At 36.1% G+C, this 19,783-nt stretch overlaps 1 protein-coding gene across 4 annotated transcripts in view; it reads left to right on the top strand.

Moving 5' to 3' along the window:
• The window catches only part of STRN (striatin), a 70,150-nt gene that overhangs the window by 9,713 nt on the left and 40,654 nt on the right, over window positions 1-19,783 (top strand). For all 4 annotated transcript variants that reach the window (XM_033056664.1, XM_033056663.1, XM_033056662.1 and 1 more), the window contains exons 2-5: window positions 3,723-3,826; window positions 10,999-11,072; window positions 14,088-14,166; window positions 15,956-16,120. In XM_033056664.1, coding sequence (XP_032912555.1) covers window positions 3,723-3,826; window positions 10,999-11,072; window positions 14,088-14,166; window positions 15,956-16,120 — 422 coding nt within the window. The remainder of the gene's footprint in view (window positions 1-3,722; window positions 3,827-10,998; window positions 11,073-14,087; window positions 14,167-15,955; window positions 16,121-19,783) is intronic.

Genomic DNA, 19,783 nt, shown 5'->3' with positions numbered 1-19,783 from the left:
ATGTTATTTTTAAAACCTCTTAGTAGAGAATTGGGATAGTTAAGGTCGCTACAGTGCTGTAACATAGACTGAATGTGTATGACACTTCTAGGTTATGTTGCAGTTGGTCATACAAAAAAATTCAGTGAGATAAAGTGGAAAAAAAATACAGGGCTCAACAATTGCAGCTGCAATAGACTGTTCCAGGCATGTCTTTTTCCAGTGTTCTCTGGTTTAGTGGCAGCTATTTTTGTTTGGTTTGATTTTGCGTTTTTTGTTTGTTTTGTTTTGTTTTCTCCTTCTCTCTCGATTTTAATTTCACAGTTGAGTTGGAATACAGTAACTTTTAGTACTTAGCCTGGAATAAACTCGAGGCGGATCCTGCCTTGATTCTTGCTGTGGAGCCAGCGGGGCCGGGTGCTTTATGGAGCTGATGTGCCCCACCCATAAGGCAAGGAACAATATGAGGTTTTGCGTGATCCCTGCAGGCAATTTTGAGGTTTGCAAAGACTGGCTTACAACTTGATGTATTTTAACCTTATTACCTAGAAGGTCAGTTGTCGCAGAACCTGTTTGTTGAGAATATTTGGGAATTCTTGAAATTTTTGGCAAACTTTCCCAGGAGTGGCCAAAACACCAGTGTAAAACAGTGTTGCAGATTACTCAAAGCGGAAGGGAATCTCCTTTGCTCCTCTACTCCCTCAGGTGTAGCTCAGGTTTCAGATTTGACTTGGGCTAAAGCTGCAGCTGTGGGAAGTCACCTGTGGTCTCAGTCTGTTGGTAAAATTCTGTCATTTAGACCTGCAACATAAGAAAACTGTAGTTGTGCAGTTCAGTTATAATTTTCGTCATGTTTCAACCCACACCTCTTGCACATTAAATGTCTGCTCAGACATTTAGACAGGTGTTGTCTATGTATTTTAATTGGAAATACTGATCCTACAGTTACCTCTGTATTGTTCTAGAGACTGCAAAAATACTGCTGATGTCATAATTTGTCATTTTAGATATTTAAACTCATTGTACTTGTTTATTCAGTTTACATTTATATACAAAGTGTTTCTATTTGTTTTATGGTATGAACGTTTAGGTTCCTTTGCATATTTTCGGTTAATTGCCAAAAGAATGAAATTTTAAAGAATTAAATCTGCTGAAGACATATGAACTGTTATAGTATTATTGTTAGTATGAAATTTCGGTTATTATTTTAATACTGTCCTTATGTATAATATAAGTAAACCTGAATATCATCATTAAGAATTTCTCAAATAACATTTAAGCTTATGTGTATAACTGATATATTTATTGTCTGCTGAGGCTGACATAATTGTAATTACTCAGTACATGTATGAATGATGGAATAAGGGTTGCTAACATCTTGTGGAAAAGAGAGGGAATATTTCTCTCTAAGTATTCTTATTTCCAGAGCCAGAATCCTTCAAAAATAGTATTAGGCATAAGGATACTATTCTGAAGAAAAGCATGGACAAACTATGTTAGAAGCTCCCTCGTACAAAAGGAAGCTGTTAAAACTACTGAGAAGTTGCATTTTTTAAATTTGGTTTAGGCTGCTACCAGTAGAAGATTACTTTAACCTCAACTCTTAGCACAGTAATGCTCCTTTGACCTTTGTAGTACAGCAGTGCATGAGCCGCATTGTTTGCCAACCTTCCGGGTAAAAAGGCATCATTCCAGTGTGTTCAGTCAGTTCATTCTTGGCTAGAAATTGCTTGCAGACAGCAGGTCACATAATAGATCACTTCAGCTTGTGTTCTGATGGCATTGGATGATCTGCTTCATTCCAACCAAATACATATTTACATCATTATTTCTGTTTTTAAAAATGCGTTTTGATGTTTTCTCCCTTTTGACTAGAAGGGCATTTGTTTAGTTCTGCTGGGCCTACATGGAGCTAGGGAGTGAGAATCTGTGTGTCTGTACAACTACTGCAAACTAAGTTATGTGTTCCTGAGCTATATGTTCTAAGTTACATGCCTGAGATGTTCCTCTTGGGAGGGATGCTGACCTTGTTGAGTTCTTCTTGCAGTGACATTCCTCAGGGTAGGAAATGCTGGCTCCAGCATCAGCATTTCTTTCACCTGTGCCTTTCTTTAAACCTGAGCATAAAATTGACGTGAGAATTCAATTGTAGTTCTTCATGCCAGAGTGAGAGACCTTTCTTTTGATTCAGTTGACTTTATTTTTTTTTTAAATTCAAATGTATTTTCCCTGTTGAAGGTGAAGACTGACTTAGTTGGAGAGCAGCCAGTGTTTTTCTCCTGTCATAAACTGTTTGGTCTGGTTGGTGACTGGCAGTTAAGGATCCTTCAGGTGCCTGTCAAGCTATTTATTGGCTGTACTTGAGCAATGAAATTATGTCAGCTGGTGTGATATTTTAGAGCAGCTGCTATTGCTGGCCACCAACAAATGGGCTTTCAGAGTAAGATTCATCTTGCATGGTTGCCAAAATTCAACCCAGTTAGTTGTGGGCCTTCCTTCCCTTTATTGTTGCTGGAGGGAAAATGAAATTTACAGGCTTTTTTCTCACCTTGGGGTAAAAATCTGCAGTCAGATTCTTTGGGAGCAACTATCTCCATTAACTAAAATATCTGGGGACTGCTTGCAAGGTTGTGACAGGTGAGGATAAGATATTCCTGCTCATTTTTAATCCCTGACTTTCCTGGGCATTTATTTAAATGAAAGGCTTATAGGGCTTCATGCTCAACAGCTTACGGTGTACACCAGTTGCCTTTTATCCTGTCTGTGCTTCCAAGAGACTGATGAGATGCTTGGAGACTTAGTAGGGGTGCAGAAAGCTTCTGATCCTGGAAATGGCAGGTGAGGCTAAGGCATGAAATGATAATTGCCTGCAGGTATTTTTGCCTAAAAGTGTATTTATGAGTTGGGCAAGCACAAGAACTTGCCTCTTGATTTGAGCATTAGGTACAAAAGTAGGTAGTTCTTCCTTTATAATTAGGAATTAGTATCTTTTATTTGTCATAATTTTCTATTTAAAGATTTTTCACAGGCAACTAAATACTTCTGCTGGAAGTTGATAGAGGTTAGCTGTCTATTTTCTACTTTTATTTACTTATGTACCATTTTCTTTCCTTGTCTCCCTCACCAAAATACCTTTCCCTGTTTTCCTTTTTCATCCTCTTTTAATTACAGTATTTCTGGAGAACTTTACTTAAACTGTTTTAGTAAGTGTTGTAATTAATACTTAACCCTGTATTACAAACAAGGTTTTATTTTTCTTTTACTCTTTTTTTAGCTGAACATGATTAACATCAGATTTTTTTAGTGTCATGTATCCAACACGTATCTGTAGAATTATACCCTAGTTGTACACTACTTCAGTGAACAGAAATCCTTTATCATCTTCTCTTGCTTACTGTTGGTAAATACTTTTATCTGCTGAAGGCTTTTTGTATGCTTATTTTATCCATTCCTTATCCTTTACTGAACGTTTATCCAAGAGAGAAAACAAACGCTGCCAAACAAACCAAAATTGCTTTATTTCTTATCTTTTTTTTTTTTTAAACTGTAGTTAGCATGCTGTTTAGAAGGCTTATCTGTGCAGTGGTTTTTGTAAGTGTTTAATGTTTATGAAGCATAGTAAGCCAATTTCTTTTGAACTCTACAAATGAATATTAAAATAACTTGGGAAGACACCCACACTTAAGAGCTGTGCTGAATAGTTTTGAGGAAGCAGATTCTGAATTGAACACTTCCTTTTGCAGGCCCAGATTGCCTTTCTTCAAGGTGAAAGAAAAGGACAGGAAAATCTGAAGAAGGATCTAGTGCGAAGAATCAAAATGCTGGAGTATGCGCTCAAACAGGAAAGGTATGCGGCTTTTTGATGAGTATGTCATGAAGAAATGCTGAAGACAAAAACTTTATTTTACCTTTGCATTTGACAAAACCAAGAAATATTTTTTCTGTCTCTACTCAGTTCTCAGACTGACAGATTTTACTGTACTAAATAAAACCACTAGTCTAAACGTCTGCATTATGATAAAAACAATAGCTGAAATAGTATGGCTCCAAAAACATGCTAACAAAACCCATAGCTGATAATGAATGCTTTCCCTTGGTGAAATTCCACTGAACTCTATAGATTATACTCTAGAATTACAGTGTATTCTCATTTTGTTTGAAGTAATAGCTTTGTTTATTAATGCATGACAACTGAAAGCTTGAATAACCATCTTCAGTCTAATAATTACTGGTTTTTAGTCTTGCTAGGTTTTTAGTCTTTTCAGTAGGATAGATTCTATGAGAATGTCTTCTGGAGGTTAATTGTGTGATTGAAGAAATGTTTATGTTTACTAGTTAATCAGTGTCTTTTTGTTTGTTCATGGACATTTTAGTACATGTCCCCCATTTACCGTTTTATTCTTACGTATTATTTTCTGGTATTCTGACCTTTGAGGCAAGCAAGTTGGTTTTTTATCATGTTTTCAGAAATCTCGTGTTCAACCAATTTATTTTAGGCCAGGTTTAGTTTAATTCTTTTAATTAGTGAAATGTCTTTTAAAATTCTTGAATAAGGAGTATATTTATGGTACTGCTGCAAAACAGTCATTGCTTACATTATCATTTTCCTATCATATAATTCCTTCTATTTAATAAAGTAAGCCTCTGAAATAGTTTGCTTAGTAGAAATAAGATTAAAAATATACACATATGCAAATGAGGAATAGAATATCACTGGTAGATAATTTTAAAAGGACATCAGTAGTTACATTACTGTATTACGTTTAGATTTGCTCATCTTACGTGGGCTATTTTAGCACAAGACATGTCTTCTGCCATCCATTTCATCTCTTTCTGGTAGCAGCCAGTTAATCTGCTAGCATGGAGATGCAGCCAGGGTTCTGGCCAGCAGTAGCCCCAGGGCTGCAGTGTATTTTCTTCTGCTTTGGGGAGTTCTTGGAGGAATGCTTAAGGTAGATGCTGTTTTTGTCTAGGCCTTGTTATGGTACTGATCTTACATCAAAGAGCACAGAAAAACACAAAATGTGTGCATAATGGAGTTTGCAGTTTATGGCTGTGGAAAGGCTTGCATTTGAAGCATGATTACAAAGTTTAGTGTCATTGGTTCAGCTAAAGATATACTCTGAGTTTTATGTGTTCTGTGAAGATTTCTTGTATTTCAAAACTGGGGGAGCTATTCCTGATTATGTGAAAGTATCTGTAATACTTCTTGTTGATAACTCACAGAAGTTAGCAATTTAAAATTATCAAGCTATGTAAACACATGTTTGTGTACTATCAGAGAAACTTTGTAACATTAAAAAAACAAAAATCAACCTTCCATATGGATGGTGAAAATGTCCCCCAGTTTGATCCTGTAAAATCCACCTAAATTATGACATTTAATGACTTAATGTAGCAGTCAGTCCCTGTCAGGATTAGGAAAGAACCACTCGGTGGCTTCTTATTACAGTTTTACATCTGTATCTTTTATGTTGTATGTTTTTCTGCAGTGTGGTGTTAGCCTTTGTTACTCAGGTCAGTAGGCTACAGTCAGCTGATCTGATCCAGTGTGACAGTTCCAATATGCATGTGCAGTGGTTCTGTAAGCAGATATGATGCTTGTGACTGGTGTGTGTGCTGGAGACAGCTATTTATGAGTTTGTAGTTTTAAACAGCAGTTTTATTTGCCAGTTTCTGAAGAAATGGTCTTGTATTTCTGCTGGAATTATCTCCCAGCAAGTGTTCTTGCTTGAGACTTCAAAGAACAGCAACGTACTGAGCTTGGAAGCACTGCTCTCTTTCCCAGCATTTTCCTAAAGCAGCTGTCAGCCAGGTCAGGCAGTAGTCAGGATGCTGGCATTTTCCATTAGGTTTTTAGAGCGGGAAAATGAGATCTTGCAAGGTTAGGAATAAGATATTCCTGTCGAGTTTTGGGAAGGTTGGTGTGCTGTGAGGGGAATCATTCCTGTATTCCTTAATTTCTGCCCTGACTGTGTAGCATTTCAGATCAACTGGATGAAGTAAGTTATGAGTAACATGAAATTGTGGACCAGAGTATTCCATGTTCACAATGCCCTCAGGAAACCATGAAAAACAAATGAGCAACATTTGTTTTCTCAGGTACATGCTTCTATGAGCTACTGTTCTTTATAGTGGCTACTCTGCATTTCTTTTGTCAACCAAATAGTTTCAAATTTTGCTATAAACAAACAACTTTGTGAGCGCTGTTTTTCTCTGTTTCATGTCATGTCATTTTATCTTGGGTAAAGCATGTTTTTCTGGCAAATTTAGTTTAATGTGCAGTCCTTATGTCTGTAATTGTGAGATTACCTTTTTATTTTGTGTATAGCAAGCCAGATTATTTCTGCCGAAGAGTCTTGGTAGACAAAGTAACAAGGAGCTTAGAAGGAGCTAGTGCATAGTTAAATGCTATCATTTTTCACCAGCAGTTTTGATGTAGTTTTGCCAGCATCCAGTAGATTGCAGTGTGAGGCTGTTCAGAGTTGAGGGTTACTTTTTATGACTTTATCAATACTTGCTCCACCAGCAGTAAATTGCATTGGTGCCTCTGGATTTTCAGGAGCTAGCTGAAATGTAGTACTGTTCTTCTCAAATACACGTCCTATTTCAGCTAGTCTAGCTCACTTCCTGTCTTAACATATTTCAACCAAAGGACTGGACTCCAGAGCCATGTCTCTAGAAACAGCTGATTTAATTTTATGTTGTTTTCTGCACTGATGTGTCTGATCAGTGTAAGGCTGGCGCCTTCTCCCCTGGGTAGAATATCTCGCCGTGCTGTTCCTGGCAGTCGTTCTTGTTTATGTCTCTTGATTTGGCGGCAGCTCCCAGATCTTCTACGGATGTTTTGGCAGGCTCCCTCAGCACAGCTGGATCAGATGCTTCAGGTCTGGCGACAGATATTTCCAAGAAATAGTGGCTTTTTTTGACTGAAATCAAACTTGTTTCTGTGTGAAGTATTCAGAAAAGTTTCACTGCATTCAGTCTTAGAAAATTTGCATGGAGGCTTTTAGCATTTTCCTAAGCAATTCTTGAAGTTGTGGCAGCTGTATTGAATGTTTCCAAACACTGAATAGAAGATGCATAGTTTAATGAAAATACTTCTAATCAGAAGAGAAGAATTGTGTAATGAAGGGCAGAAGCCAGAGCAGTGTTAATATTCATACTTATCTAAGTAAGGGCATCTATGCAGAAGCATATTTTCACAGTGCTAAAATACCTTTCTTTCAAATAACTGGAAGGCTATCCTTAAGATAGAAAATCCCTTCTGTGAAGTTGTATCCTTCAGATAGTTATTTTCAAGTAATTTTTCTGTTTCTGCATACTGTTAATAATTCATATGTAAGTTTCAGAAATGGAAGGTAAGCCATTGAAGTTGAACAAGCTTCAGATAATATATCTTTGAGATATTTCTTTTTCTCCCCTACCACCAAATCACTGTCCTTTTTTTTTGACCAGATGATACAAAGGTCAAAGAAACTTTCATTTTACTTTATGCTTTTTTACACAAAAAATACTTTATCTCTTTTTTTGTGATGGTAGTATCATAATACTGGGATATGTGAGCTAGAGTTCAATGTGAACTGCAGAAGACCAGTTTAATGCTGTTAATAAGTGGACCATATGATTTCTGAAAAAGTGAAAAAAATTAAGGAGATATTCTGTCATTGTAAAAACAGATTAAATTAAAATGTGCTAGTGGATTAAGTGATATTTTGAATTTGTGGAAAAGAATTAAAGGTTATTATGAAAAGTTTCATAACCTTTGATTGCAATTTTTGTAACTGAAGGGTCAAGACTCCCTTCTAGTCCTGGAGTTTGAGTCATCGTGTTCAGCCCTTTACTTAGTCCACTTTAGAAAGAAGATTGTTTATCTTTCATACCTGTGGCATTTTCAGCGATATCATAAAAAAAGTCTAACAGCGAATCTCATATTGCCTCAAGAAGTGTAGAAAATATTTCTAGGTGGCTTATTAGCAATCTATATTGATTTTACAGAAGTATTTGTAGTATTTTTCTGAACTTCAGAAGTTGACCTCAACTGAGGAGCAGTTCAGTGTGCCACATATGCTGGCACAATACTCATGTTTCTGTTTCAAGTCTGCTCAGGGACCTGAATATACCAAGTGAATTTAATTCAGTTTTGATTATAGCATTGGGGTGGTTTTTTGTCTTTTTGTGCAGTCAGAACTCTATAACATTGTTTTTAACTTTGCCAGCAATATTGAAAATAAAGATTACTTCTTGGGATTTTCATCTCTTCAGTCGCCTCTTTGTTACAAGGTGGTTCTTCTGCCATTTCTGTAGGGCTGCTGGTCTCTGCCTGCAATATACAAAGTTAGGTCCTCTAAAAGATGAAATCTTTGTCCATCTTGGCCCTAAAATAAATTCAAAGGGCCAGTGGTATATAAAACCATGTAATCTAGATTATCCTCTTGAAGTAAAGAATAACAGCAAAAGCTTTAAAAGCTGTTGCATTATGAGGTGCAACCAGTTACAAAATCCTGGTGCTAACAGTTTAAAATGGATTTAGAATGAATAATCTCATTTTGCTGAAATGATTTTGTAATGCTTTTGATGAGTGCGGGAAACTTCAGTAAGACAAAAGACTATTGCTGTTGATTTAAGAGGGAAGTGACTTAAAAAGTGAGCAAACATGGATTTAGGAGATTGAAATACATATGCTGGAAGTTTAAAAAACTGCAGTCTGAGTCTTTGAAAGATGGATTTGGAGAATGTGTGATTTGAGGAATGGGAAAGATACAGAGAATGATCCTCTCAAACCTAGCAAACATACATTTTACTTAGTCTGGAAATGATTAACAAAACTTGGTAAGAAAATTAATGAACGCGTAGAGCTTAGTGGAACTTTCTATAAAACCCATGAGCTAAAAGCAAATATTGACTGCTGCAAAACTTCTCCCTGAAATTATTTGAAGGAATGAAGTAGAACACAATATATGTCAGTAATCCAGATTAGAGCAGGGTATTAATATTTGTTCGCTTCTGATAAGTCAGATCAAAATAGATTACACATTAAGGTCTCTTGAATTCATGACTGCATAAAAAATTGTAGTGTTTAAAGTTGGTGAGGTAGATTGGTGACAGACTGGAGGATTTCCTAATTCTTGATTAATCATTATTTTCATTAGTGATGGTGGGGGAAAAGTATACATAGCATCAATATTTAACAATAATGAAATGCAGTTGTTTTATCAGGGTAATATGTAAAAAATGGGTAGTTGGAAAAGGAAAGATTAATATTTTGATTGAGCATTCAGCTTTGATTTTGTTCTACTCTTGGTTAATTCTTTTCTCTACTGACCAAATAGTTTAACTTTCGTCTGTTGCTTTTAATACATTTCAAGCACATCCTTTCTCCTTGTTGATTGCTGCTCAGCTAAGTTAGAGCTTAATGCTCAGGCTCTTGAGTTAGTTCCTTCATCTGTTGAAGTTGCTATGCCTAAGAGGCACTTCTTCACTCTTCACGTACCCTTCTCAGTCAGAATTCAATGTTTATTATAATTAAAACACAGCTGGATTATTTGTAAATTAGTACTGTCGATATTGAAGTGTAAGAACTACCAAGCATTCTTGAGCACTGTTTTGTTAGAAGTAATGGGCTTCCTTGATGAAATAGGAGAAGGCAAAAGAAAATGGTAATATAATGAAGATGTTTAAGAAGCAATCAGTGGGTGTAGGTAACTTGAAAACATTTTCTGCAGCCATTCTTGATACAGTCATGCAAGCTTAGTGACAACTTGCCTCATACAATTACAAAGTGTCAAAGCCACTGATTTTTTTTTTTAAAAACACGAATTTTAAGTGGAGAAGGTCCCCTGTGCCTGGTGGAGGTAATGAAACTCGTTTTCATGTTGGTGCGTATGAGAGATGGTTTTTTTTGTCTTTTTCAGCCTGTTTCTTGCTACTCTACACTTCTCTTTGTACGTTTGCAGTTTGAACTGCATGTACATGTACTGTTTGATTGTCCCACTATTCCCAGGCTGCACACAGAGAATTTCCTGAGTACTCAACCTTTTGTTTAGGGTGGGAAGTAGTGTAAGTGCCACTCTTCTACCCAGTTGTGAATGTATAAAACTTAAATTTTTTTACTTATAAAGTTACAGTTAATGTCAGAGAAGGCGGGAACAAATTGCAAAGCAAGTAAAGGCTCTCTTTGCCTCACTTTCTCTTGTTGCAGTGTTATAAGAGTAGTGTAGTGACTCTTGAATAATTTACATGTGCATGTGTAATACTGTACTACTGTGGTGTTATCATGTATATTTAAAAATCTACACTTATTGAGTCTTTAGGATGAAAGTTTTCAAATTAAAAAGCATTTCAATTTTTTTTGGTAGCTACTCTTGTTGTCATGTTATGACATGCTTTTTGGGACTTATTACATTAGACATTCTGAAAGCTAAATATTTTTGGAAGAAAGTGTCCATTTTTGCATTTGGTCAAGTGGCAGACCTATCAGCTTTGAGAGTAACTGGTGTGAGTGAGCTGTCATTGCCAAGTCTCATTTAGAATAGTTCTAACTGAGGGCCTGCTGCTGTTGGAGAGCACAGCATTTCGAATAATAAAACTAAAGTTTCCTTAATGGAATGACAATATGAGATATGAAGTAGATGGCACTGAACTGATGTGGGTAGTAAAAATGTTTCATAGTGATGGTTAAAAAGGAAGGACTGGGGGGTTGGGAAGGGAAGCAGAAGAGTTGCTCATGTCCACAGGGAAGGAACCTTTTCTGTAGCAAGAACATTTTGTAAAATCTGCATTCAACTGCTCTGTGTGTTTCCTCAGTATTCACTATGCAATTACATGTAACTTGGAAAAAAAATTTAAATAAAATTATGTAACTGAAGCTGTGATAAAATTACTTGGTTTGCTTTGTTCTAGCCTAGAAGAAGGGAGTGAAAATGGGTAACAGGGGACATTTATGTGTTTAGAGATACCCTGTAAATAGATTTTTAAATAGTTTTTTGGTTTATTTTTTACTGTTTACTTTCCTTTCAGGGCTAAATACCACAAATTAAAATATGGCACAGAACTGAATCAGGGAGATATGAAGCCACCGAACTATGATTCTGGTAAGAATTTATTGTGAATGAGTTTATTACTGGCATAAAAGCTTAACTGTGTTATGTGCAAATGCTGAGTTGATGGTATCGATAAACTACGTCTCTTAATGGAGCAGTGAGAATAGAGATAATTAATAAAGCCCATATTTTACTCTTGTACAATTAAACATATTTGCTAGTAGATTAAGAGTCTATTAATAGATCAAGTTAGTTTAGATTTTAAAAAATTCCTAACCCAAATGAGCAAACCACTCTTGGACAGAGTAGTTTTTCTGTCTCGTAGTGATGTGTATGGATATTTTAGAACAGGATGATTCTAGATTCATAGCAATAGAATCCCTTTATCTCTGGATAATTCTTCTGAATGAAATGCATAGTTGGTAATTTTTTATTGGATTACCTCAATGTTATTCCAGGAAAAATAATAATTAAAGTGCATGTTAGACGTAAGTGAGAGCTTTTGAATGGGAGATTTCTCTGCAGAATTCAGATGGTCACTGGAGATGCATTTAGCTAATTTTGGTTTTTTGCCTTGGTCTCTGGAAAACTGATTTGTTTTCATCTCCTACTTCACGCAAATAGATTTAAGCACTGGACTGGAAATTAAGAATTTAAATTACTTCCTTTTATCCCTCTATCTCCCTATCCTTTCCTTAGGAGAAAAAAATATAAAAAAGAGGTACAAAGATCCGACTATAGGTCAAGCCATTGAAAAAATAGATAATGTTTTTTGTGTCTCAGTCTCCATATCTTCTACTACAATGAAATTGGAGCCACCTATATGTAAAGGCAGAGCATAGAATGTCTGCAGATCTCATCTCTGTCACTTGGTTGAGGGGATGGTCTGGCTGACTGTCATGATGATTTCTTACTTCATTGGGTTTTAGCAGCTCATTAAAAGACCCCCAAACAAAAAATCCAACCTCACATGAACTAGCAAAGCTTTACACCAGGCTTTTTTTGTCCAAGTTTTTAATGAATTTTTGAGAAATTTTAATTCATGCAGTTGTCAGCACTGTTTCCATAACTGAAGAAATACTGGATTTGGTGCTGCTAAGTGGAAGACCTCAATCTGTATCTGAACCTTTAGAAAACTTGTTGCTGATCATACCACAATCCTAGACAACCATGGGGGTTTTTTGTGATTTCTCAGGATGCAGCTACAGAATGTTGCTCCAGTTTCCAGCTGAGGAATGTAGTGCAAGGTCTGACTTGCCCAGCAGAGGTCTGGACTGCAAAGTCAACATTGTGGAAATACTTTAGTTAAAATTCCATTATTCTCATTTACTCCATTGTATTCTATATATAACTATCAGAAATATGTATTTTTGCTCTATATCAAGTCTGGACTGAAAACTTAAAATAGAAGCTTTGTTCTAATGTTATTTTGAAGTTGTCTTTGATAGATACTTGCGTGTCCATATGTATATATCTCTTGACCTGTCCCAGTTGTGAAAAAAAATGGAAATGTTTGTAGTAGTTCTTCCACATGGGTCCTTGTTGTTTTCTTTATGAACTCTTGGTGAGTGTGTAACACAATTTTAGAAGAAAGATTTCATTCTCCTGGTAAAGGGATACTTTTAAAAAATTATTTATACAATTTATCTTTTTATACTATATATATTATATCTTCTTCTGTAATTTTCTTGTAATGCAAGTCTCTTCATTCTTATCTGTGAACCACTGCTACTGCTAGCAGTGATCATTTTTGAGGAGACTAAGCACATGAGAATTCTTGCCTCTGGATATACTTAACAGTGCCTTCGGAAGAACGAGTTTTGCTTTCAAAAGGAATTTTCAGGCAAATTTACCTCAGTCGTGTTTTAATAATTATAGTCTGAGCTTTGGTAGCTGTGCACTGGATCCAACTGTGTCCAGTTGTCATTGAAAAATGATTATTTCCTGTGGTTGCTATTAGATTTGTGAATATCAGATGTCTAAAATTCATATGTCTCTTCTTGGATGTGAATTCTGATTAGTATTTGATAGCTTCTTTGGGTAGGTGGTGGGGTTTTTTTGTGTAGTATTAATTGAGTTGTTTAAAGCTACATGATGAGAAAAAATTCCTGATGAGAATAATAGCTTTCCCACATCGCATATCAGGTTACTTATAGGACTCTACCACTGGTTTTTCTGGTTCTTAAGTCTTGTTTACACAGGAAGTTTGTTCATCCTTCTGTGATGAACCACAAGGTTTTCAAGTTTGTAGAGGCTTTCATAGATAATAAACCAAGATCTTTTATCTTGGGAAGCATATGCATCTCCTCGAGGAGAGGAAAAAAACCCCACCATCATCATGTTCTGTGAAGCTGTATGTGGAGTAAACATGCAACTGTTGGTTGCCAGCATTTTGATAATTTTCTTAAGAGAACAGCCACTTTTTTTTTTTTTTGGTAGATTTTCCTGGAGCAGTAACATTTGGTTACAAATTTACAGTTGGGGAAAATGTGATGAAAATTTTTAAACAACTCTTCAGGCTAAAAAATAACCCCTATTGTTTGTTTTTTTCTACAAAACTAATACAAATAAGGATTAAATTGATGTAAGTAGATTTGTGGATTTTTACTGAACTGTCAAATATTAAGGAAATTGGGAAGTTGTAAGCCAATATCGTGCTGCAGTTAGCAATTAAAGATATTTGTATTCAAACTTAATGTGAGCAGCATCTTGGAAGGCCAAAGCAAAAATTTAACTGCAGACTGACTGTCATTATGTGCCCCTAGAATTGGGAACTTGCTCTCATAGAGTAGGACTGATTGGGAGTTAGGACTGATTGGGATTTAGGACTAGTGGAACTTACTCTCATAGAATAGGATGTACCTGGAAATCTTTGTGTAATATGTAGTACTACAGTTATGTGCTGTGTGTAGTTTTCCTTCTCCCTTCATTATTTGCACTTTGAATTTTGTTATTAAACCATTTCTAATAATTTTAAGGCAGATCACATTTGTCTCTTCAAGTGGATGGATATCTTTTATGCAAATAGGAAAAGGAAAAAAAATGTAATAAAATAATCTTTTTCAGATGAAGGGAATGAGACAGAGATTCAGCCACCACAGAACAGTCAGCTAATATGGAAACAAGGACGACAGCTGTTAAGACAGTAAGTGTTGAAAAAAGGACTCAAATACTGAATGCAAAGAAAGATTCTGCTAATGAAATATGATGGTGATGGTATTTATTTCTTTTTTGAATTATATTTTACTGAAAGAAAAGTTAGTGTATGATGAAGTTCATTTAACTTCTGCATTACTTTTCCTTGGGTTTTGAAATATTTTGATTTTATAACTTCAGATGAAAAGCCTTGTCAAGTCACAAATGCCTGATCTCATTTACTTTTCTTTCACTGAATATAATCAAACAATCTGCCTGGGAGAACAGTAGGTCATGACACTTTGCAATTAAAAAGCAAAAGACACAAGTAATTCTGCTAAGAGCTGTGTAAACTGAAAACAACTAACATTGGAGAAGGAAAAGTTTTATTTTGGCTTGCTTAAGTTGCAGAAAAGACTAGCATCCAGATTAATTAGATGTTTTCTAATTCTCTGTTCATCTCAGTGAAACAAATGTCTGTTAATCTCAATTAGTTTTTTGAATTGTGATCATAGTAACTAAATTAATTGCCATGATATTTGGTGTGTTACACAGGATTAAATGAGAGAAGACTGAGACAGTGAGGATTGTCTGGAAGTTACATTAAGACCTTTTTCCAAGGAGTTGTACAAAAGTTAAATTCATTGGATGGCTTGTACGGGCTTCTCTTTTGCAAGAGCTCAAATCTTTGCATGCATGTTGAATAAATGTAAATAGAGTGGTCTTGACTTGGATCAGTGATTTTGAAGACAAATCATTCCTTCTCAGTGCAGCTCATACAAGAGTGACACACTGCTGAATATAGAGTGCATATTACTGACTCTGTTTTGCATGGGTGACTTCTTTGATTTTTCTATAGCCAGCAATCAGTATTTCTCTCCTAATGTGGTTATGTGACTGATATTGTTAAATAATTGGAGGAGAATGTTCTTGCAGGAGAAGTGCATGTCCCTGATTCGTAACAGCTGTCACTGTAAAATAGCATTTGCCTTCTTCAGAGTTGTCTAGAATATTGACAGTTTAATCAGTTCAGTGCTATTAACCCCATGTTCTAGAGGGAAGGACAAACCAATTTTTACTTTTACTTTTTTAAATCATTATTTCCCTCCTGTTTCTCTCAAGGGCAACATGGCATATTGATGAAAGAGCCAACTTTAAACCTACAGAGCCAACTTCAGGCTGTGAGGTTTTTATACAAGGATTTTTCCTGTTGAGTCTTTATATGGAAGACAAATTTTTGCAGATCCATTGCAGAATAAAGGAAAGGCAGACAAAGATTTTTTCAAGCCTAGTCCATCATAAATTACAATTCTTACTAATAGCCACAGCTATAGAATTTGGTTTTTATTCCCTGTTTTCTAGGCTTCTAATAATGTTTCTATAAGGAACATATCTGGTGCTTCTTGTATTTAGTGTGCTTCTTGTATCTAGTTTCCATGTGTCAAAGAATAAAATTACTATGGTTGTGCAGGCAACTGTTGTGATTTTTATAAAGTGGTTGTAAATATTTTAATTGAAAGTGCTTTTCCATCCATTTTAGTAAATGAATGAATAACGTATTGTATAACCTCTGACTGCTAGGCTCTCTGATTTTTTTTTTTTCTCAGTGACTGTAGAGGCTGGTACTGCAAGAGGCGATCCCTCTGCAGCTGGTACAGGATGATTTACAAGCATGTTTCACTAGCTCAGCACCGTAGTTTGCTAAGCTAAGGGATTGAGGATGGGTTTAGGGAGAAGTTTCCATTTCATGTTTTGCAGAAATGAGATGTGCAGAGATTAGCATGAGTTCTCTCCTTCAGGTATCTACAAGAAGTGGGCTACACCGACACAATTTTGGATGTGAAATCAAAACGGGTGCGAGCTTTATTGGGCCTCTCAAGTGATGCTTCAGAAAAAGAAAACAGAAATCAAGAGCCAATGGTAAATGGCACAGAGGGCCAGATTAAAGAAAACGCAATGATCGGGTAAGCATCAAGATGACTTTGTTATCGTTCTGCATAAATGCACTTAGTGGTGTTGAGCAAAGTTTTTGTTTACTGAGCAGATTGCAGGATTTTTTCCTTGTTCGAGATCAGAGCAATTTTAAGTAATTTTATTATATTAAGCAATAAGTATGGAAGTAATTCTTTGCATTCACATCTTAAAAGCACCCTAATTTTTTTTTCCAGTTGGATGGCCAGCACTAAGTCAAATCAAGCCTCTTTTGAGATATGATTGCTAAGTGTTTAGAAGTCAGTGTTGTTTCAAGTTAATGGTTTGATTGTATTGCTGGACACGTTAGTGTCCAGGTTACGGACTTTGCTCTTCTGGTCTGTGCTGACTATGACGTGATAATCTATATAAGAGAAGGATTTTTTTGGCTAAATCTGAAAAATGAAGTCAGTCATTACATTACGAGTCCTGAAAGTTTTTGGTTTTCTACTGCTGAATAGACATATGACTGAAATTACTGTATTCGTTCTAATACTGTGGGAAGTCAGTCAAAGAGAGTAAAAGCTTATTCTTCTTCTCTTAAGTAATGTTTAAATTTGAGTCTTTTTTTTGCATTTTCTTCTCTTTTCCCTGCAGAGTTAAAAAAGGAAAAAAAAGTTAACTCTAAAGGCTTCAGAAAAACAATCTGTTCATTCTTGTTTAAGATATTGTAGTTGCAAAACTGGAAAAATAATTAAAATTACACAGAATTGTAGGAACAATACAGATAGCTGTTTCCAGTAGTAGCACAACTTTCCTCAGAAATCCTCACTCTTTTTTCCTTTTCCATATTAATGGGGAAAAATTCAAGACCTTTACTTTTTAAGACCTAATACTGTTATATATTCATCCTATCATCTAAAAAGCATTTTTAAGATTTCATTTATACCCTCATGATAACTGCAGTAACTTCAGGCCAACAAGTTACATAAGGGCAGAAGTTCATTGTTATGTAATTAAATATAATGGTGTGAGATGGAAAACTTGAATGTGTGAGAAAACCTGCAAGCTACTAAAATATATTGTGTTGCTACATAGTTGACAAGTCATGTCCTTTATGTAAAGCAGCTTTGTTTTGAAGAACAAGGAATGCTTGATAGCTTGCAATAACAGTTTTGGTTTGATTTCTGGTGAAGGGGAAGTGTGTAAATAAAGCTTCTTCTCTTTGACTTCAAAATTTATTTATGTGTATTTACATAGTTTTGAAAAAGGTGGATATGTGTGTAAGGTAGTTACTGAGTGGATGAAATACAGGGACGGTGGTGTTGATATAGCAGTTTTGGATATATTTGCATTTATTCCTATCCTGCCCTGTTTGGGGATAGATGTGACATTAGGTTTAACACTTCATAGTTTACCCCATGGCTGATGATATTCACTGATGGAGAAAAATGAATTCCCTTCCAATGTGGCTGTACAAACCTGTCAGCTGCAAGGCTGGCCAGGCTGTACACTTCTGTTCTTGCTTGTGGTGCCTAGGATGGCAGACTGCAGTACAGAGCTTAGGGAAGTGTTTTGATAACATAATGAACAAGAAGGGACCCCAGGGCTTTACAGTGGAAAAATTTTCCAGGCTTCTTGTTCAACATGGTCATGTTCATGGGTAATTTTGAAATTTCTGGATTTTCACTGAGATCTCCCTCACTGGAAGGAAAAAGTCAGCATTTACTACCTCTTTCAATTTTTCTTTCAGGAAGCATTCTGTGGCTTGCTTCCTGACAGAGACTGCCTGTTATTTAACAGCTACCTTATGCTACTTCACTGTTCCTGTGACGTGTGGAACTGTTCACCTTCTTCCAACTTCATCATTACTTGCCTCTGAGATTTCAAAGTGCCACTTTATGGTAGATGCAAAATCAGAAATAAGCTCATATTTACTTGTTTTCTGCCTCATGTAATGACAGCATTACTTCAGCTTTTATAGAATAGCTTCTCTTTGAAAATATGGCACTGAATAGATGACACAGGTCTAAGGCGCATGGATGTTTCTCCTGAACTCAGGATGTTACTCCTGAACTCAACTGAAAATTTTAGTAAGTTCTTTGAAAACCTAATTCAATGCTTTCCTACCTGGTTGGCAGAACTAGGAAAAATTAGGTGATTCAGCTAAATTCTGGCTTGTAGTTGGGGTAGGTGCATCCTTTGAAGCAACCTCACCAGTACTAGGCTGCTTACTGTGAGGGCAAAACTGTTGGTAATTCCTTTAGCAGCTTCTTGTTATTATTCCTTGTGTGCATATGTAAAATGGATTTGGGCTACGGCAGACTTTTACAGTTGGAAGGAGTGCAATGAACAAGTGTCTGAAGTTTGGTAGTGGTAGAAGATGAAAGTTATGACGAGAAGTTGGAAGGACAAGAAACCAAACAAAACCTTAGTGCAATTCCAGGAAGTTTAAGGACATGTGTGAGTGTTTGCCAGGACCATGAGACACTTGGGATAATTGTGAACTAAAATGAAGACTCTCTGTGACTGTATGGGTGCAGTGAAACTCTTCATAGGAGAAAGCCCTGCTGGAGAAAAGCCCGTGTACTGCTCAAGCCAATGCAGTTTGACAGATTTTTCTGTTTCATAATATAAAATGAACATTGATGTCAAATATCTACTCACAAGTCTGAGGACACTGGTCAACCTGAAGATGTTTTTGTTACATTTGAAGAGCAGAGCACTGGGCAGAAAGTAATGCATGAAAGTGGATGTAGTCTAACAAGGCATACACCTCTGTTGAAGTGAGAAAAGACAACTCATAGTGTGTTTGATCTGTTTGATCTTGGAAGAACTGCATAACATGCACCCAGTTAAATCTGTGCATTTTAAGTCTATGCTTTAGAAAACTGCATTGAGTGAAAAATGTAAGAAGTGGAGTACAGGACTGGAGAAAAGAGAAACCTTGAGGATGAGAAACAATAAAGACAATAAAGACAAATAAATAGGAGTTTGGAAAGAATGTGGGTGAATATGCTGAAGATATAATGTACAGTAGAGGGGAAAATGGTACAGTGAAAAACAGGAGGAATATGGATTTAATGATGCATTTCCAGAATAGGAAAATGGAAGGCACACTAGCTTTTAATTTCCTTAAAGACTTCTCCATATAGCAGTGTAAATTGCAGAAAGAACGGATTGGCTCAACTGCCTTCTGTACAACTGAGCACTCATGTGATAAATTCCAAAGAAAGGAAAGAGATGGTATTTGATGCTTTTATGCTACCATATGGTTATCTCTTTGAGAGAGGGAATAATGACAATAGGAAACAAAACTTCCTTTGTATTTTCATTATTTGTTTGGTAGTTAACCAGTACTTTTTTAGTGAAATGAAAGTGGTGGAGCACAAAATAAATTAGTATTGCAAAAAATTCGAGGGAAGGAATGGAAGAGCTGATTTGCTTCTCAACACAGTCTGACTTTAGCACAGTTTTTGTGTAAGTGTACTAATCTGGGCATAGTGTTTGTTGCTGCTGCTCAACCTCCCTCAGAAATACCTCTGTAACTTGCTCTGACTGTACCTCTAAACACAGTGGAACCCCACACTTTTCCTATTTTTTAATATTTTTAGTGCCTTTGATTGTTTTAAAAATAATTCTTGACATATTTCCTCTGACCTCAGGGATGTGTGATATGTATACTTCATGGTGGGTAAGGGAGGATGTTTTTCCTC

The sequence above is a fragment of the Catharus ustulatus genome, chromosome 3, assembly GCF_009819885.2.
Source record: "Catharus ustulatus isolate bCatUst1 chromosome 3, bCatUst1.pri.v2, whole genome shotgun sequence".
Taxonomy (NCBI): domain Eukaryota; kingdom Metazoa; phylum Chordata; class Aves; order Passeriformes; family Turdidae; genus Catharus; species Catharus ustulatus.
The sequence above is the reverse complement of the archived record's forward strand: the minus strand, read 5'-3'. Positions and strand labels throughout refer to the sequence as shown.